This window comes from Hypomesus transpacificus, chromosome 18 (assembly GCF_021917145.1).
Source record: "Hypomesus transpacificus isolate Combined female chromosome 18, fHypTra1, whole genome shotgun sequence".
Lineage (NCBI taxonomy): Eukaryota > Metazoa > Chordata > Actinopteri > Osmeriformes > Osmeridae > Hypomesus > Hypomesus transpacificus.
In genome coordinates, this window is record NC_061077.1 from 2041345 (window position 1) to 2061731 (window position 20387).

At 50.9% G+C, this 20387-nt stretch overlaps 2 protein-coding genes across 2 annotated transcripts; both read left to right on the forward strand.

The window, feature by feature from the left end:
• Positions 1-761: 761 nt before the first annotated feature.
• ctnnbl1 (catenin, beta like 1) lies at positions 762-10319 on the forward strand. Its single transcript, XM_047040861.1, has 16 exons — positions 762-940; positions 1434-1640; positions 2016-2122; positions 2570-2709; positions 2920-3017; positions 3661-3754; positions 4492-4583; positions 4671-4743; positions 4930-4988; positions 5183-5331; positions 6271-6452; positions 7759-7856; positions 8082-8162; positions 9415-9552; positions 9835-9907; positions 10128-10319. The coding sequence occupies exons 1-16, from the start codon at positions 911-913 to the stop codon at positions 10214-10216; spliced, it is 1710 nt and encodes a 569-aa protein (XP_046896817.1). The 5' UTR covers positions 762-910; the 3' UTR covers positions 10217-10319.
• A 1622-nt stretch (positions 10320-11941) lies between these two features.
• On the forward strand, positions 11942-19642 carry LOC124480822 (V-set and transmembrane domain-containing protein 2-like protein). Its single transcript, XM_047040443.1, has 4 exons — positions 11942-12186; positions 17992-18161; positions 18271-18315; positions 19137-19642. The coding sequence occupies exons 1-4, from the start codon at positions 12069-12071 to the stop codon at positions 19530-19532; spliced, it is 729 nt and encodes a 242-aa protein (XP_046896399.1). The 5' UTR covers positions 11942-12068; the 3' UTR covers positions 19533-19642.
• The last annotated feature ends 745 nt before the right edge of the window (positions 19643-20387 follow it).

Below are 20387 nucleotides of genomic sequence, written 5' to 3' on the forward strand. Positions count from 1 at the left end.
ATCCTTTCCAAGAACACAATTCTGAGTTTATCATCAACCCTAAAACTGTTTATGAATAATGTGTAATCTTGAGGCTTAGGGCTAGGGTGAGGTCCCCCCCCCCCCCTCTCTCTCTTTTTCTCTTTGTCCCTCCATCTCTGTCACTGCCGAAATGCTTGCTTAGTTCACCACAGTTCCTGGGGGTGTTGCTGCTTTAATGATCCTGTCACAGATTGCAGGTGGCTCTGTGGTGACAGGATGGAGGCGTGTGTGAGACAATACTCATCATTCTTGAATCATGACCAGAGTGATTTTTCTGCTTGTCTGAGCCTTGAATAAGAACAAGATAAGATGACAGCCAAGGGCATATAAACTTTCTCTTTCACTCCTGCGTTTGTATCTGTATCTGTTTTCTCTGCCTGTGAGCAATGCATTTCCATTTATATTTCAAGGAATATTGCGCTCAAATAGTTTTCCTCTACATCTTCGTCCAATATCGATGAATATGTGGATGGTCGTGCCAGGAGTTAGAGAGATTAAAGTATTTTGTCATTAAATGTAACAATTAGTAAAGTAAAGTATAACGTTTAGTGAAAGGTCCTACTCTAACTCTGAATAATGGCTCGTCATCAGTATTGACAACAATAGCTCTATATCTTATATGCACATTCCAACTCCGACTTTGTTAACACTCAAGGTTGAATATTTCATAATGATCCAACCATCCCAAAGAACACTTGAGGAAGGAGGGAACTTCTAGAATCTTTGTCGTTAGCGTCCATGTTGCACGACAACGAAATGCTTTACGGTCACGTTGCTTTGCGGTAAGACGATTGACCAGCCAAACTAACAAGAGCTAAATTAGTCAAGAGGAATAATATACTGTAAAGTTTAAGTTGCCGTGTCAATAAAATAGGATACTTTAGTCATAATGGACGTTGGTGAATTACTGAATTACCAGGTAAATTGAATGCTTGCTATATTGTCTTTGTTAGGTTAACTGTGCTAGCATCCATGCATGCAGTTATCATGCTAGCTTGCCACAACTCTTATCTTAACTCGATTGCTTAGTAACAAAGACTTTAAACACGTTTCGCCCTATAACCACTATCTAGCGTATCGCATTGTTTAAAACAACAGTGTAACTTTTTTTTTATAGCGATCAAGGTAGAGACATTCTTAAAGAGCTTGTTAGCTAATCACATGATTGTTAAATGTTGCTAACGCTTTAATCAGCTTGCTGTGGTCTTAATACAGCCTAGACTCTGCGGCTATGGTGGATAGTGAGGAAATACACTCTAAACAAGAATCTGAGTTAGGATGATCATTTTTACTGGTGTCAGACTTCACTGGCAATCTCAGTAGAAGACAAGTTTGGGCTATCTGGACTTGGTGATCAGCAGCCATATGTTTCTAGTCTAGTTACTCAGCATCACTATTTATGTTCTCTGCAGCCTGACCGAGGGGCGAAGCGTATCCGAGAGGAGGATGGAGGTGGGGGAGGAGCGGAGGAGGACCTGCGGAGCAAACAGCAGAGGAGCCTGGCTAGGGAGCTGGCTCTAGCTAGGCACCTGGAGGGAGATGATGCGGACACAGACGAGCACTCCGGAGACAAGAAGAAACTTCTGGAGAAAATACTGGATGATGACGAGGAACCTGAGGTGTGTGTGTGTGTTTGTGTGTGTGCGCGCCTGTCCTTAGCCTACCAACCCTATCATTCTGCAAAAGCCTGGTGGGTCCTCAACTAAGCAAAGTTATTATAGGATGGCTGAGGGCCATTATGTGGGATTACTGCCTGGGGCACAGTTATTTCAAGTCATTTCATGGAGACTACACTGTATCCCCCTGGGTGCTAACAGGGATCCAGCAGCCTTAGTGGGACCTGCATCAGCTGTAGACCTCTGTAACCAAGATACCACGCCTCTGACTGGCTGTTAAAAGATCTACAAGCTACCTCACGACCGCAAGCCTCTCGTGTTGTCATGGGAACATGTTTTTGTAAAGGGCACTCCTCATTGCTTTGTCTTAACGACCAGGGCGAGCCCGTGGACGAGAGTTCGGTGAAGAAGATGATTCTGACCTTTGAGAAAAGGTCCTACAAGAACCAGGAGCTGAGGATCAAATTCCCCGACAACCCAGAGAGGTTTGCAGCTCTTCTTTCTCCTCCCTCCTCCCTCCTCCTCCCTCCCTCCTCTGCCCTGTCCTCTCCTCGCCCCTCCCTCCTCCTCCCTCCGTTCTCCCTCTGTTCACCCTCCCTCCTCTGCCCTATCATCTCCTCGCCCCTCCCTCCTCCTCCCTCTGTTCTCCCTCTGTTCTCCCTCCCTCTGCCCTGTCCTCTCCCCACCCCTCCCTCCTCCTCCCTTAGTCCTCCCTTCTCCGCCTCTGTACTCCCCCCTCCCTTTTCACCTCATCCCTCCTCTCCCCCCCTTCTTTCATTCCTCACGCCTCCACCCTTCTTTAACTCTCCTTCCTCCCCACTCCCTCTTCTCATCTCCGCCCTCCTCACCTCACCTTCCCGTCGGGCTGCCTTGTCCTCCTCCGTTCTCACAGAGACACAGGCCCCCCTCACTCTGTCCCATGTTGTCGTCAGGTTCATGGAGACGGAGCTGGACCTGAATGACATCATCCAGGAGATGCACGTGATCGCCACCATGCCGGACCTCTACCACCTCCTGGTGGAGCTCAACGCCGTGCACTCGCTGCTGGGCCTCCTCAGCCACGAAAACACCGATATCCTCTCACCGCCAGGCCGGCCGGCCGCAGACGGCTCTGCCCGGCCCTTTCAGACATATCACCCTGTCCTGCATGTATTCAGAAGAATGTGTCATCAATGTATCATTCATGTCTCAATAATGCATCATGCCCACACACTTAAACCCGTGTTTTGAACAGCCATGCTAGTGGTGGGCACTGTGTAAGAAAGTCCTTAGCCTGTGTCACATATAGCGATAGCCGTGGTGGACCTTCTGCAGGAGCTGAGCGACACCGACACGCTGCATGAGAGCGAGGAGGGAGCGGAGGTGCTGATCGACTCCCTGGTGAGTCCTGCTGCTCTGCCCGCGCTCTGCCTCCGCCAGCGTGGCACCTCTTCTGTCGGCCTGCTTTCACCTGCTTTACCCCCCCCCCCCCCCCCCCCCCCCCCCCCGGCGCCCACACGTACACTCGGTGTGTACAGTGTGTTAGTGTGCGGGGCTCCGTTCACGTACAACCGTTTCGGGGGACGTGGTGGTTATTGGTCAAGGACAGAGCCTCGTTTCCAGTGTAAGGTCCCCTGCCCCCGTAGATCGGGCTGGCTCCCTCGCTTCCCTCCGCCTGCCTGTCTGTGCGTGTGCGTGCAGCACGTCATGCCAGGCGAGGGGGGGGGGGGGTGTGTGCTAGCTGTTAACCTGCCTTGCCCAATCCTGTCTGCTGACATTTAGCACAGACAACAAAGGCCACGCCCCTCCTGTCGCTGTTGACTGATAGGTCAAGTCATGAAGAAAAGGCCTCTGCATTTATCCTGCCGGCCAGCTGTTGTCCTCAGGTTGTTTGAAGGGGTTTTTTTTCACTCCTTTTTTGTCTGTCTATCTTCCCCTTTCTGTCTGTATCTGCTGCGCTCTCTCTCTCTGTCTATGTCTGTCTCTCTCTGTCTGTGTCTGTCTCTCTTTGTCTCTCTCTCTGTCTCTCTCTCTCTGTGTCTAGTTGGAGGGCCAGGTGGTGGCTCTGCTGGTCCAGAACATGGAGAGGTTGGATGAGACTGTTAAAGAGGAGGCAGACGGCGTCTACAACACACTAGGTAAGACTAACTAGACAGCTGTGTCGCAGACTCTTCTGAGGAGGTAGGTAGGGATTGAGGGAACTCTCCAGGCTTAAAGACGTGTGTGTGTGTGTGTGTGTGTGTGTGTGTGTGTGTGTGTGTGTGTGTGTGTGTGTGTGTGTGTGTGTGTGTGTGTGTGTGTGTGTGTGTGTGTGTGTGTGTGTGTGTGTGTGTGTGTGTGTGTGTGTGTGTGCGCTGTAGGGGGCTTAGGGCCTCCAGGAGGCTGTCTGCTCAGCTGGAAACACTGATAAAGGCTGATCTGTCCTCCAGCACTTTTTTTCTTCTTTCTTTCTCCCCCCTTCCTCCCTAATCCTCTCTGGAGTTTCTCCTGCCATCCATCCATCTCTCTCTGACTCTCTCTTTTTCCTCTACTCTCGCCGTCTCTCTCTCTCTTTCCCTTACACTCTCTCTCTTTCGCTTACACTCTCTCTGTCTCTCTCTCCTACTGTCTCCCCTACTCTCTCTCTCTCTCCTACTCTCTCCCTTACTCTGTTACTCCTGGTGCTGTGCAGAGATTGTCCCTCCCCTCGACACTGATAGAGATGTCAGACAGACACGTTATCTTCATGATGCTAATACACAGGAACAGGGGGTAGGGGACCAAGATTACCTCCCCCCACACACACCAAAATAAACTTGGTTCATGTGGAGGATAATATGCCTGCAGATTTCTGCCTGGTAGGCAGTCTGTCAAGTAAAACGTTTGCCCTCTCCAGCCATCATAGAGAACATGGCTGAGTTCAGACCTGGCCTGTGTACAGAAGCTGCCCAACAGGGACTCATGCAGTGGCTTCTGAAGAGAATCAAGGTGAGCACATACACACACACATACACACACACACACAATATAATACATCTGTAGTGTTGACATTCATCATACCCCTTCCCCGTCCAGGCGAAGATGCCTTTCGATGCTAACAAACTGTACTGCAGTGAGATCCTGGCCATCCTGCTTCAGAACAATGACAGTGAGTACCACACTGAGTGCTACCACAGCCTCACTGCCCCACAGCCCCACAGCCTCACAGCCCCACAGCCCCACAGCCTCACAGCCCCACAGCCTCACAGCCCCACAGCCCCAGAGCCTCACAGCCCCACAGCCTCACAGCCTCCTCATCTTGAGCGGGGGTGACGTGTGTCTTTCTGGGTTCCAGGCACCAGGGAGCTGCTAGGGGAGCTGGACGGGATAGACGTGCTGCTGCAGCAACTCTCTGTAAGATCCTTGCCTCCCTCCCTGCCTCCTCCCTGTCTCCTCCCTGTCTACTCCCTCTTTCCCTCCTGCCTCCTTTCTTCCTCTCTTACCTTCAGTTTAGAAGTACACCTCTCCCATCTTTCTCTTCCTCTTTCCTCCAATTTTCAGTGACTTTGTGACATTGATGGTGATCGTGTGTGTGTTGCGGTGCTCAGGTGTTTAAGCGCCACAACCCCAGCACAGCAGAGGAACAGGAGATGATGGAGAACCTGTTTGATGCCCTCTGCTCCTGCCTGATGCTGCCAGCCAACAGAGAGCGCTTCCTCCGGGGGGAGGGGCTGCAGCTCATGAACCTCATGCTGAGGTAAAGGAGGCTGTCTAAACCTACTCCAGGCTCCTGCCCCGTCTTGCTGCCCTAACCCTGGCCCAGTCCCGGCCTCAGCCCCAGCCTCAGCCCCGTCCTCAGCCCCGTCCTCAGCCCCAGTCCTCCCTTTCCAAGTGGAGTGGAGGCTGTGCTCTCTGGCTGCCGAGCTCATCAGTACCCTGCCAGCAGAGCACACGGCAACCAGACCCTACAGGCTCATAAAGAGGCATTACACGCTTTTAGAGAGCCCCCACGGCCCCCCATAATCACCTGGACAGACAGACAGACAGACAGACACAATGACTCCATCCCAGCCTCAATCGATATCTAATTATGGTGATGCAAAATCCACCTGCTTTTAAATCATCCACGGGATGAGAGGAGGACTGAGGAGAGGAGAGGGGGAGACAGACAGACATTTCATCTTATCCCTAGAATCATAACTCGGCCTGTGATTTGTTTTGTATGTCCCCTCTGAGTTAGCAGGTCTGAGCCAGCTGGGCTCCCTGAGACCTGTAGACCTCCTCTCTACCTGTCTGTCTGACCATCGTCCTATCTACCTGTCTGTCTGACCATCCTCCTATCTACCTGTCTGTCTGACCATCCTCCTATCTACCTATCTGTCTGACCATCCTCCTATCTACCTGTCTGTCTGACCATCCTCATATCTACCTGTCTGTCTGACCATCGTCCTATCTACCTGTCTGTCTGACCATCCTCCTATCTACCTGTCTGTCTGACCATCCTCCTATCTACCTGTCTGTCTGACCATCCTCATATCTACCTGTCTGGCTGAACAACCTCATATCTGTATGACTATCCGATTTATATAGTCCCATCTGTCTGATAAACTGTATTCCTGACTTGATCATCCTCCTATCTACTTGCCTGTCTTATCAACCTGTATGTCTGCCCCGCAACACACACACACACACTCAGGGAGAAGAAGATGTCTCGGACCAGCGCCCTGAAAGTTCTGGACCACGCTATGATGGGCCAAGAGGGAGCAGACAACTGCCACAAGTTTGTGGACATCCTGGGCCTCAGGACCATCTTCCCTCTGTTCATGAAGACGCCCAAGAAGATGAGGAAGGCTGGCTTGTCAGACAAGGAACATGAAGGTACACATGCCTCTCTCTCTCTCTCTTTGCTCTTCGCTGAATACACTGAACAGAAACACACCTTGCTGTGCCTTGTAATGCCGGACACATAGAATGGCTTCACACGGACACAGAGAACATACACACACACACGCGCACACACACACCATGAATCCCATTTTCCTGGGCGTTTGATATTCCTGTAGACCTTCTCTCTACCTGTCTGTCTGACCATCGTCCTATCTACCTGTCTGTCTGACCATCCTCCTATCTTCTTCTCTGTCTGACCATCCTCCTATCTACCTGTCTGTCTGACCATGAAGGTACACATGCCTCTCTCTCTCTCTTTGTCTCTCTTTCCCTCCCTGTATCTCTCTCACCCTGTCTCTCTGTGTCTGTCTCTCTCTGTCTCTCTCTCCCTGTCTCTCTGTCTGTGTCTCGCTCTCTGTCTCAGGTCTCTTGGTGTGTCCTCTGTGTGCTAGCTGACTGGCTTCTGTCTGAATAGAGAGCTGTTTAACAACACAGCCGCTCTACATTAATAAGAACTCAGGTGCCTTTAATGAGACTCTGGGGACTTAAGAGGCCAACCTTCTTCATCAAGCTGCTCTCTCTCTCAGTGCCTTCCCGTTCTCCTTCTCCCTGCTCTCTTGCTCTCTACCTGACTTTTACTGGTAAATAAGACATGGAAAATCAAAATACAATTGATTCTTGTGGCTTGTTGCTTAGCAACGTCCAAGCACCGTTGCGTGGGATTATTGACCTGTAGCTAATCAGGCCTCCCCGTGGTGCTCACGTCTGGTCCTGTGCTGCTGGAGATACGGCCCAGCGATGCGCTGTGATCATGGATGTTCTTCTGGTCCTGTGTTGCTGGAGATACGGCCCAGCGATGCGCTGTGATCATGGATGTTCTTCTGGTCCTGTGCTGCTGGAGATACGGCCCAGCGATGCGCTGTGATCATGGATGTTCTTCTGGTCCTGTGCTGCTGGAGATACGGCCCAGCGATGCGCTGTGATCATGGATGTCCTTCTGGTCCTGTGCTGCTGGAGATACGGCCCAGCGATGCGCTGTGATCATGGATGTTCTTCTGGTCCTGTGTTGCTGGAGATACGGCCCAGCGATGCGCTGTGATCATGGATGTTCTTCTGGTCCTGTGCTGCTGGAGATACGGCCCAGCGATGCGCTGTGATCATGGATGTCCTTCTGGTCCTGTGCTGCTGGAGATACGGCCCAGCGATGCGCTGTGATCATGGATGTTCTTCTGGTCTTGTGCTGCTGGAGATACGGCCCAGCGATGCGCTGTGATCATGGATGTTCTTCTACTTGCAGAACACGTGTGTTCCGTCATCGCCTCCATGCTAAGGAACCTCAAGTCTCAGCAGAGGGGGAGAATGCACAGCAAGTTCACCGAGAACGACTGCCAGAAGGTGTGTGTGTGCGCGTGCGTGTTTGTGGTTTCTGTGGTCTGCTGAATACACTGAACAGAAACACACCTTGCTGTGCCTTGTAATGCCGGACACATAGAATGGCTTCACACGGACACAGAGAACATACACGCACACCATGAATCCCATTGTCCTGGGCGTTTGATATTCCCGTCACCATGCCTTCATGTATGTGATGTCTTCCCCCCCCTCCTCCCCCTCCTCCAGGTTGATAGGCTGATGGAGCTGCATTTTAAGTACCTGGAGGCCGTCCAGCAGGCTGACAAGAGGATCGAAGGAGAGAAACACGTAAGGCCAGGCACCCTCGACCCAGCCTCCAACCTGTGTGTGTGTGTGTGTGTGTGTGTGTCTGTGTGTGTGTGTGTGTGGGGGGGGGGGGGGGGGGGGGGCAGCCTAGACAGATGGAGGGACAAAGATAAGAGCTGAGGCGTCTTCACTCCAGCAGGAGCGGGCAGGGCTGGGTAATGGAGTCTGAAGAGGGAGGGAGGGGGGGGGCTGGGAGGGGGGAGGTGAAGAGATGGAGATAGTGGCAGAGATTCATATCTGATGAGAGATTAATTCATTGGGGTGTTACCGCAGAGGTGAATTTGAAAGCTTGACAGGCAGCTCTGCACTTTCACCCCTCTCTTCCTTTTTTTACTCTCCTTCCCCCCCTCTCCCTCCTTCCGCACCCTCCTTCCTCACTCCCCCCCCCCCACACCTTCCCTGCTCGATGTCTAATCTCCAGTCCAGAGGGAGGGCTGCTTTCAGAAGACAGACAGACACACCTGCTAATGGCTTCTGCGGGCTCCAGTTAGACCAGTCAGCCTGGTCAGCCTGGTCAGCCATCCAGCCAGTCAGTCATGGTTAGCTGTGGCTGCTGGGGCAGGACCGCAGGATCCGGTCTGTGTCTCCCTCCCCTTATTAGGGAGCCTTGCTCTGACAGCCATCGGCTGGGTCTGTTGGCTGCCCTGACATCCATTAGTTAGGTCTGTGTGTGCAGAGGGCTCAGGCTGTGTGCTGAGGGATTGAGGGGAGCTGGCGAGGGATCAGGGCGAGAGCCTTCGACCGTTCTACCTCGTCCACTGTTCTTTATACCCCACCACCACCACCACCCCACCCTCCCCCAGCTCAATGCAGCGGAGCTGCTTGGAATAATCATCACAATGTGCCGTAAGGGGTGGTGTACGGACGTAGGGTGTGTGCGCTCACCTGTCTGGATCTCTTCATGATGGGGCCTGTTTGCTTGATCTCAACTCCTGAGCTCAGCCTCACTTAAGACGGGTCATTAGCGTAGCCTGCTCCACACTGGAAGCCCATGCCCCCCCCCCCCCCCTGCCTCCCTCCCGCTGGCTGCATAGTAATGGTGATTAATGAGGCCTGTGCTTGTGTGGCCAAGCCAGGGGTGGAGACAGACAGGTTAGTCAGGATGGATAACTGTGCTGGCCGAGACACCCGAGCCACTGAAGACTTCAGTGTATTGATGAAGCTGCCGATCAATGAAGAGCAGGGACTCGCAGACCACGAGGAAAAAACACCCACTTTGCGTGTGTGTGTGTAGGACATGGTGCGCCGCGGGGAGATTCTGGACGATGGGATGGAGGATGAGTTCTACCTGCGGCGTCTGGACGCTGGCCTCTTCGTCCTGCAGCTGCTCTGCTACATCATGGTGGAGATCAGCAACTCAGGCATAGCCCAGGTACACACACACACACACATTTAGTCATTTAGCCGACACTGTAAGTCGCTCTGGATAAGAGTAAGTCTCACATTGAGAGCAGTCACACACACACACTCAGACCAGGCACAACCACAGGGATTTTCATCCATTGTTGTCCATTTGAACTACTTTTGTTTCTCCCTGTGTGTGTGTGTGTGTGTGTGTGTGTGTGTGTGTGTGTGTGTGTGTGTGTGTGTGTGTGTGTGTGTGTGTGTGTGTGTGTGTGTGTGTGTGTGTGTGTGTGTGTGTGTGTGTGTGTAGCTGCAGCAGAGGGTTCACCAGATCCTGAACCTGCGAGGAGGGTCAGTCAAGGTGGTGCGTCACATCATGAGAGGTGAGACATGACAGCCATCACTCTGTAGTCCAAGGCTGTCCAGCCCTGCTCCTGGAGATCTACCCTGCTGTAGGAATACAGAAACATACAATACTCAGGAACAGGGTTGGGCAGCCCTGCTGTAGATACAAGGTGCATGCGTGGTTGGTTTACTGCTCAGAGCGTGTGTGTGTGTGTGTAGAGGAGCTCACCTACAGTGTGTGTGTGTATCCTTCCTCAGAGTACGCAGAGAGCATCGGCGATGGGAAGAGTGAGGAGTTCAAGGAGATCGAGCAGAAGAGGATCATGGACCTCCTGGAAATCTTCTAACCCTCTTCCCCATCCTCTGTCATGCTCTGGTCGCTTATTTGTTGTTTTTATGTAAAGCGTATTTTCTAATTTGCTTTTTGTTAATAAAATGTCCCCCAAGACATCTTGTCGTGTTATCTTTGTTTTCTGCCGTCACGGCCCCCTGCTGCAGTTGCTGACATCACTTCCTTTTGTGTCAGAAGGGGTCTGCTCTCTGGAGCTCTGCAGACGCCACCGGCCATTGATCACCAAGGCCTCTCACTCTGCCATCTCCCTGGTAACGGGATCCTTGAAAGAAATCTCTCTCTCTGTTATTTTCTCGGGCTTGTTGTGTGTGTCGGTGTGTGTGTGTCGGTCTGGTGCTTGGTTGTCAGACTTGTAGATGAGGTGCTTGCTGCAGCAGGGGGCCCCTGCTTCCTTCCCTCAAGGACATCATCACCATAGCGATGATGCGTGTGGAAGGCACGTGGGAACCATCTCGCCATGCCAATCACTCATCCTCTGCTCTGTTGCCATGGTGTCCTGGCAGCAAGAAGCGTGTGCAGCGACGGGGCAACATCTGCCATGCGAGCAGCCAGCTCAAATCGCTCAGAACTACAGTACCGTCATTTGCGTTTGGTATTGGCAGGAGCCCGTGTCCTGTGCGTCTCTGAGCTGTGATTATGGCACCTCGTGTTAACAGCGGTACAGCAATTTCACAGCTGAGTAGAGGTAGAATAATGGTATTTTTCCAGTGATTGAATAGAACACTGCTGCAGTAAGGCTATTCTTTCCCGGATCCTCACAAAGTGATAGTCACACATTTCCTGTGTATTGTGCTTCACGGGAAAGGAAAGGGAAGGTTTATTGTTAGGATTTGGTTTCTGTTGCTCCCTACTTAATGACTTGGGGAATTAAAAGGCTGTATGGGTTAGTGTGCTGTTGCAAAACTCTCACAGTCATCGCTGAGGTGGTTCATGGATGGTCGGTGCCTGTTAGGTTAAACTAAACCTTATCAGGGGCTATACCTAATCAATCACAAATCAATATGTGTGATCAACTAAGTTACTGATGAGTAATAGGTTAAGAAGAAAGAAAAATATCCCTAGCTGCACGCCCTGGACCTGAGGTTTGTGCCTCACTGGCGCTGTCCGTGGTTCTGAAACGGATCCGCGGTTCATGTCTGATTTCATTACTATCTCTGATACCGGGTTGGGTTGACGTGACCACCATTAGGGCCGCATTTAACGCTGAATAAACTCATCCAATGACTGTCACACTTTCTAAACTCATAGAACTAATGGCGTAGGTTTGTTATCCGTTTTGTGAGGTGTAGTCTCCAGGCCTAATCTCTGGCACGCAGCCACAGAGCTATTACCCTGAACGTTAAATAAGTAAACAATTCATTTATAGTAACTAAACATTCACCTGTTGATTTGTGATCAACTAATCGTTTGATATTCTATGGTCACTGGATCTGATCTTACACATAATAGCAGATCAACTTTGTGATCTGACGTGCTATAGCCTAGTGCTGTTACGGGTTTGGATGGAGACAGTTTTATCAGATTGGTATTTATAGCTTTCAGACGCACTGCCTTGTGAAAGTTTAATGAATAAATCACAAGCTCATATCGTTCCGCCTAATTGATATTCCCCATAGCGAGCCTAGGCACTCCTCTTCTCTGCGCTGGTAGAAAGATCTCCGTCCGCCGCGACCAGAGCTAAATCAGCCCCAGCAAGGCGAGGTTCGGAACAGAGCAGCAGCATTAGAGAGACTTTCCACCGGGGTCTACATTTAGACACCTTACCGTGACTCCATCTGTGTTTACCTACAACACCTAATGTAAGAGAGGGGAGAGGGGAAAAAAGACGGGGACCTCAACCAGAGAAGATGGGAGCATTTGGGATGATAGTCGGGACTTTACATTACATGGGACTCTATATTCAACTCAGCGCCACGTCCAGACCCAATGGACACACAGAGGTAGAAAACCACCTCACCGGGAACGGTGCGTATAAATGCAGGCTTTTCTTTGTTTTTCGCTTTAGCATTAAACATGTCAATATATTGGCAGGCATCATAGATTCTGAAGAGCGCCCCCTAAAAGATAGCTTGATCAGGGTGGAGGTGATTTATTGTTGGTTGACTTACGGGTTGTCTGATGTGTTGTATTGACATTCTATCACATGTTTAAAACACATGGAGCATGTGTTCTTCGAAGGGAGCAGCAACGTCTTAGTCAACCACTTCATGATAACTTTTACGATTATTCGGGAAAGATGAGCTTGAATGTCAAGTTAAATGATCACAATGAAATGATATGTGATCAGAATAGTTTTGTTGTTTGTATCACGTATTTTATTAGTATATATCATATATTTTACATTCTCCCTTTAAGCCACAGCATCTGCCTCTCTGATTGGGTCTGTGATCCACTTTGGGTGTATTGTGCTGTGACCCCACGCTGAACAAGCCTCCACTTTACAGCCAGTTGCATCATGAAGACCCATGTGCATTCTGCATGGTTCCTTCTTGCCTGGGGGTGCTGCTGGCCCCTGCCGACTGGCATGCAGACCAGGCGTGACCTGATGGACAGAGGGGCAGCAGGTGGGGTGCCCCGGGGGGCAGCAAGCTGCCTGTGAGGCTGAACGCTCTTAGCCCTGGGGCCAGTTCTCTGCTAGCTGACCTGACGTCAGACCCCCTGCTCCACCGTCAGACCCCCTGCTCCACCGTCAGACCCCCTGCTCCACCGTCAGACCCCCTGCTCCACCGTCAGACCCCCTGCTCCACCGTCAGACCCACGCTCTCCATCACCCACCGAGGATAGAGCCATACATGCATACCAGTCGAAACTGTCTCCCAGTTCATATCTGTAATGTAACCTTCGGGCAACCATAACACAGCCCTTTCAGAGTACAGCTATTTGCTTGTATGTGTGCTGTGCTCCTGACTGGCAGGCAGGCAGCTGAGCGGTGGGCTGGGTCAGCTGTCCCCAGTGGCAGGTAGCTCCCAGTGGCACGGGCGAGGCGGACAGGAGATGAGGAGATAATGAAAGGAAAACAGTTTGTTCTTCACGACAGAGCTTCTAAACGCCGTCTGGAGCAGCTGCTCATTAGATGGGTACTCTTCAATTAACATCTCATTTAAGACGGGAGGATTAGCGAGCTAATCAATGGAATTAATGAATCACTTAAGAGCTGAGGAGCTCGTACTCCACGGAGGAACGGCAACAGAGCTTTGTTGTTTAAACCCTCTGGACTGGACACACCGTGTTTATCCCCTCCATGAAATAACTGAACCGAACCCATGTGAGTCACCTATGTGTCCGTCCGTCCTCCGGTTCGTCCGTCCGTCCACTAGCCTTTCTTCCTGCCCGAGTCTTGTTGTCTCCTTGTCCTCTCCCTGCTCCCTGCAGCTCTGTATCCTGTTCCCACCTCAGCAGTTTGTGTTGACTATTCATTAAGCTCAGGCTCACGCTGAGAGGGAGAGAGAGGGAGGGCCCGTGGGGGGGGGAGGGGGGGGGTATGGAGGGAGGGGGGCGGCCGAGAAGCTTGCTGGAGCTCAGTGTTTGATAAGGACCTTGGAAGGCTTAACTGTGTGCCTCAGAGGCAGGGAGGCAGGGAGGCAGGGAGATAGATATCTCTGGTCTGGGGCTTGAACCTGATGCTGCAGGGTACTCTGCACTGTGAGGGCTCTGCTGCACCTAGTCATGATATTGGCTCTTAGTCCGGACTAACCAGCTGTGGCATGTACTCCTTGGCAGATTAGCAACATACTGTTATCTTGGAGCAAGCTCTCCTTCACTGCCTTCTCTTCTCCTCTCCTGCCTTTGTCAAGAGTGTCTCCCTCGTCTCTCTTTCTCCCTCTCACTCTCTATTCCTCTCTCTGTGTCTCTCCCTCGCTCTCTCCCTCACTCTCGCGCCTCTCGCTCGCTCTCTCTCTTTCTAACAATCTCCTTAACACGAACATCAAAAGCAGGCCATTACCAGCTAAAGGGTCAGCTTGCAGTCAGAGTGGCTGTTTCTCATTTTCTCCCTTTGGCTCCTCGGAGAGCTTTACTTCACAGGAGCGTCTGAGTTCGAGAACACATCCAAACCCTGCCTCTCCCTCTCATGTTTCTTCATGTCTCGCCAACGGTCCCTCAGCCAGCCAACCCGTCGGTCAGACAGAAAGCAGTTTGGTGGAGCGCCCCGGAAAAGTCCCTTTAGACTGGTGATCCATCTGAACAGTTTCGATATTTATTCATCTTCTCATATGCATTTCTCGATATAATGTGTTCCCTCTGATATCCCTCTGAGGGAGAAGCGAGATGGGAGAAGGAGTGGGAGTGAGCCAGGGAGAGGAGAGAGAGGAAGAAGACGTGGCACTTCTCTTCTGTGAGACGCACTACCGCTCGCGTTGCCATGTTTCCTGCCCTGGCGACTAGGCAGGACCGGTCTGCTGGCTAACACAGAGAGGAAGAAGAATACAGTCTTATTGGAAGCTTCTTCAAATACAGTGTGCGTGCGCGTGTTGATCACGGAGGGCTTGTGTGATATTTCCCCGGGCCTAGGTGAAAGTACGAGTACAGTTTGGGTAGTGGGGCCCCTCGGCAGTGCTTAGGGATGCTACGTGACATTCACTCTGGCCTCACATGGGCTGAGTGAACACACCGCCCACAGCCCACCAGAGGAGCTGTCACCTCGCTTCATTAGCGCTGCGGTCTCTCTCTCACCGGCTCCCTGGCTGAACTCTGAAGGGGCGACACATGCTGGCTGTACTTCCAGAGGAGCGGCGCTGTCCGTCTGTCCGGTCAGGGGGTGTCGGAGGGAAGGTTCACGGTTGTACCTGTCACATGGGTCCACCCTATTGGCCGGCCATGCCTGTCAAGGCACAGGGCGAGGTGAACAAGACAACTCGGACTGTCAATACGGTCTTCACAAACCTGGAGCTGCAAGTGTTGTTATGAAAGACGTCATATTGAGACTGTTATTTCTGATTCGCAGCCTGAAACGGAGAAAAAAGGGATGACAGAAGTAAGAAAGAGAGGGAGAGAGAGAGAAAGAGATAACAGTCTGTTTAGGACTTGTTGAACTTCCATATCTGCGATGGCGGACAATTGTGAAATCCGACTCTTTCATGGCCGTTATTCTAGTTAACATGGTGTGTCAGAGTTCGTGTCACTCTGATGAGCTTGCTTTCCTCCTCATGGATTCTAATGTCTCGTTTTTGTCATTCAGTCGCCCCTTCTCTGTCTCTTCATTCTCGTCTCTCATCACTTTTGTCTCTTTCTGTCTGTTCCTCTCTCTCTCTCTTATTCTCATTCTCTGTGCATCTATGTGTTCCTCTCTCCCTCTCTCTTTCCTTCTCTGTTTCCCCCTCTCTCTCTTTCCCTCTCTCTCTGTCTCTCTCTCTCTGTCTCTCTCCATTATCGGCCGGCTCTCCTGTCTGCTTACCTTCATGGCTGATGAGGTGCCCCATTTATCACCGTCACCATGGACGGAGGGAGAGAAAGAGAAGAAGAGGGCTATCTTGTTAAACCCGCTTGACTTCATGTTCTCTACAGAGGCCTAGTTTATTCCTTATTGTCCGTGTCAGAAGGCCCCAGGAGACCTGGTTTGGGAACGCTGGAGGACGGAAGGAGCAGAAGAGGCATCATTCAGGTGGAAGTGTGCTTCAGTGCTGTCAGTGAGCCGATGTCTGGTGTGACTGGCCCGTAGCTGAACAAAAGCTTTTAAGATTAGGAACGAGGGTTGGGGTTGGGTTAGGCCTGTGTTGTTGGCATGGGACTGGCTCAGGGCGGAGAGAGGGAGTTGGGATCCAGAAGGCTCGAGGCATTAGTAGGCTAACTGTGGGTGTAGGTGTGTGTGTGTGTGGTTCCAAAAAGATGCCTGCAGAGTGAAGGCAAGAGAAAGAGAAGAGTATGCTCTATTTCACATTTTTCTTTTTTCAGTCACTCTCTGAAACTCTCTCCGTGTGGATCTTACAGGAGGATAATATTATCTCCTCAGTCACCTTACAATGTCAGAGAAAGGTTACAATCATATATTTGCACAGCGCTGCATAGGGAATGCAGTCCCCAAAGAGCATGGAGAAGAAGAGGGAAGCTGGGAGGCTTAAGGGAAGCTCCCATGTTCTAAAGAAATGAAAGCCCAGTTTTTTCTGGATCCCCTATCCTGCTGACCACCTCCTGACCTTCCTCCAACACCATCTCTCTCTCTTTCCTCCAACACCATCTCTCTCTCTTTCCTCCAACACCATCTCTCTCTCTTTCCTCCAACACCATCTCTCTCTCTTTCTTCCAACACCATCTCTCTCTCTTTCCTCCAACACCATCTCTCTCTCTTTCCTCCAACACCATCTCTCTCTCTTTCCTCCAACACCATCTCTCTCTCTTTCCTCCAGATCCTCTCCACCTCCCTATCTCTTGTGGGATATATCTTATCTTAACTTATATCTGATATGTTATCTCACCAAAAATATCTCTTCCCTTCTTTCTCTCCTTCCCTCCTTCCTCCAGTGTGTGTGTGTGTGTGTGTGCGCGCGCCTCTGATCTGTGTTTGAGTGTGTGGGTGTGTCATGTCCAACTTCAAAACATCCCCTTTACGTGCTCCCGACAGGCCACAATACCAGTCCACAAATAAAGATACACAGATAAGAAAGAAGAGATGGTTGTTGTCACAGTAACACTGGTCAGAGAGCTAGGTCTCTGGTGGTCCTTTTATGGATTTGTTACAGTGCATTCAAATGCTTTGTCTATGTGGCTAGAAACACTTCTAGTACCAATATCACAAACTTGCCTGTCATCGTCATGGTATTCTACCGCAATCTCATTTACTTGCAGGGGCCGTTGTATTATTGAGTTTCCATACAATAAGATGGCCTGTCCTTGACCATCTCCCTGCCTTGTTTGCTGGCAGAGCAAACCACGTTTGACCTTTGGTTTAAAGACAAGGACTTAGCCAGAGTAGCAGGACAGCAGGGGCTGAGGTCTGTTGGAGTGTCTGCCAGTGGCAGCCCTGCTGAGGGGATCCGTTGGACGGATATGGGACAGGCGCAGGACAAGTTTGGCATTGGGGACTCCCCTCTGGTTTGAACCTGTGGGACTCCTTCGATTGGTTCTCCTTTGTTCCTGGAGTGATGGGGAGAGTTGTTTCTCCCTTTGCCTCTGTCGTTCTGTCCCTCTCTCTCTTTTTTCTCTCTCTCACTCACTCTCTCACACACTTTCTCTTACCTTATTATCAAGTTAGGTTTAGTTGCCAAGGGCTTGATATACACAGAGACAAATACAAGTGTTTACTGTATAGAGACCTCCATCTGGCCATGGACCATTGTGATCCACCACAGCTTCATCTCCAAGCCTCAGCCAACTCAGACAGAACAGGCATTGGTATTCAACAGTGTCTGTCTGTGGCTGCAAGAAGATGATTAGGAAGGAGAGGAGAGGAAGGGGAGGGCGGAGAAGGGATATTCTGATATTGTGGATGTGCATGCATAGAGATCATCTGTCTTTACCCTCCCCTCTGAGAGATCCAGGGCCAAACCGACACAACATGGCTGACATAACTATAGGAAGCCTGTAGTTCTCTTCCTGGGTAGTGGAGGTGTTTGGGAGTGGTGTTAATTAGAATCAGAACCGGGGTCCCCTTTATCGGCATGCAAGTACAAGGTCACAAGTACAAGGAATTTTGCTTTGGTAGGTTGGTGCATAACCATAAACATAGTAAGTAAAAATATGAAGATAGATAAACAAGTATTGTAAGATAACTTAAGCACTGTAAATACAAGGCCTAATATAAAAATGTACATGTTCCTTCTCCCCTGTCCCCTCCAGCGATGTTCACAGAGGTGCCCCAGGACCTGAGCGTCCAGCGGGGGCAGGATGTGGAGATGGCCTGCTCCTTCCGGGGGGCGGGGACACCCTCCTATTCGCTGGAGATCCAGTGGTGGTACATCAGGAACCAGAAGGATTGGTCAGACGAGCAACCTTGGGAAACCAATCAGGTGGGAAGATTCAAATGACCTTTGAGAAAACTGTAGATAATGTGAACGAATGGAGAAAAGGCTTTTTGTTTTGTTTTATTACAGCATTGTTTATCTCAATCTTTTACAGGTTGTGCCCCAGGAATACAGGCCTAAAGATGCCACTAAAATCAGTGTAAGTGTCTTGCATTGTCTTTCTATGCTGTTTATCTTTGTCTTTGTCCTTATTGTTTATTTATCGCCTCTGAAGAGCAGCACATTGGAATAAAATTAAAAGTAGAAGACTATGCATTTATCAAGTTTAAACATGTCTCGAAGTCAATAGTTTATCATGATCTCAGCCCTGCCTACTGGCTGCTGTGTCTGAATCTCCAGAGGCTATGAGCCTGTATGAGCCTGTATGAGCCTGTATGAGCCTCTAGGAGCCTGTATGAGCCTCTATGAGCCTGTATGAGCCTGTATGAGCCTGTGATCTTGAGTGACTCTGGTCTGTTCAGACAGTGTGGGACTGCAGCTGCTGTGTTTTCTGAGTGTGATGCTGCGCTCCTGCCTGATTAGCCTCAAGAGACACCCAGACACAGGCAGGCCTACTACCTGGGACTGGAGAGATGAGGACGGGTTATATTTATCACCAGCTGCTGCATCCGTGCAAATAACATCCCAGAGGAGAAGGGGGGAGGGGGGGGGGGTCTCATGGGGCCAGGTTACTGTTCCTTTGTGTGTGTGTGTGTGTGTGTGTATGTGAGTGTGTATGTTGCCTCCCTGTTCCTGTATGTGTGTGTGAGTGTTGCTTATCTGTGTGTGTGTGAGTGTTTGTATGAGTGTGTTGCCTCTCTCTTTGTGTGTTGCCTCCCTGTTCCTGTGTGGGTGGGTGTTTGTCCCTGATACAGTGCCAGACATATATCCTAAAAGGTATTTGATCTGTTTTCTGGAAATGAGCCCTTCATCACACACCTCTTGGATCACGACGAGTAAACTGTTGCCCCCCTGTCGCAGGTGGTCAAAGTGGCTGGCAGCAACATCTCCCACAGGCTCCGCCTCTCCAGTGTAAAGCCGTCAGACGAGGGCACGTATGAGTGTCGTGTCATCGATCTCAGCGACACCACAGCCCGCCACCACCGTGCCCGGGCCTACCTACAGGTCCTCCCAGAGAGACACCCGGACCAGGAGGTGGCCCACCATGGTGCCAGCCTCAACCCTCTGCGGGATAGCACCAAGTCAGCCATCAGCTCTGGTGGTCACCACCCCCACCACCACCCCCACCTCCAGGAGCAGGGGCTTCCAGCAGCAGGAGCAGGCCAGCACAGCTCCATCCAGGCAGGCAAGGAGGCGAGGAAGAGGTCTGGGGAGAGCCACAGCCCAAGTGACTGCGTAGACAGCTGTGTGCCATAGAGGCCCCTCTTGGGCCTAGTCCAGCCTCTGTCTGGCTCACGCCCAGCCCTGTGTCTCTATGCTGTAGCCAACACAACAAAACAACAAACCCCTCCACTTCTGAACATCTGTCGTCCCCCCCCCCCCCGGCTTGTCACCAGCCTTGTGCTCCCATTCTCAGAGTAACCCTTCCTCTCTCTCTATCTCTTCTAGGTTATCCACACTGTATATATGATTGTATAAAAATGTAACAAGTGCATGTTGAGTATGTTGATCCATTTACGGGTTGGTAAGAGACCCCCCTTCTTTGAACTCGTAGTTCCCACTTCTGAATTTGACTGCTTTGGTCTGTCTGCTGCTTGGCTGTTCACACCCCTCACGCAGCATCGCTCTCCGTCGGTGTTCCCTGGTGGCTCCGCGTGGGCAGCGCTCTGAGAAGCATTGATGCCATGAAGCTGGTAATCCCCTCTTACCAGCCCCTGGAGGGAGAGGGCCCTTTAAGCAGTCCTCCCTGAGATGAGAACGCCAGGGAGCGATGATCCACTCATTGTGTGTTGTCCTGACTGCTTTCTGCTGGACTCGCCCGCGTTGCTAGACACAGACGTACTACATCCCCCAGACTGTCAAAGCAGCCGAGTCATGTGGGTGTTTCTCATGAGTTGCCATTCTAGTTTCATTGGTCCAACGCTTCTAAGTCGCCCTGCCCACTCAGGATGAGAGACGCGACTATATCTCTTCTAAACTTTGCTTTGATGTTTTGTACCATTGTCACAATGTTGGGACATTTCTTCTACAGTGTTAGACTCCATGTGTACACCTTTATCAAATCTAATAAATTGTATAATGAAAGACGGTGCCATCTGTAGGACACAGGAG

Excerpts from the sequence above, each read along its gene's own strand:
- ctnnbl1 (XM_047040861.1), top strand. The coding sequence starts at position 911 with ATGGACGTTGGTGAATTACTGAATTACCAG. Across the intron at positions 941-1,433 it reads GTGAATTACTGAATTACCAG|CCTGACCGAGGGGCGAAGCG; the intron begins GTAAATTGAATG and ends TGTTCTCTGCAG. Across the intron at positions 4,989-5,182 it reads TGCTGCTGCAGCAACTCTCT|GTGTTTAAGCGCCACAACCC; the intron begins GTAAGATCCTTG and ends TGCGGTGCTCAG.
- LOC124480822 (XM_047040443.1), top strand. The coding sequence starts at position 12,069 with ATGGGAGCATTTGGGATGATAGTCGGGACTTTACATTACATGGGACTC. Across the intron at positions 18,162-18,270 it reads AACCTTGGGAAACCAATCAG|GTTGTGCCCCAGGAATACAG; the intron begins GTGGGAAGATTC and ends AATCTTTTACAG. Across the intron at positions 18,316-19,136 it reads AAGATGCCACTAAAATCAGT|GTGGTCAAAGTGGCTGGCAG; the intron begins GTAAGTGTCTTG and ends CCCCTGTCGCAG.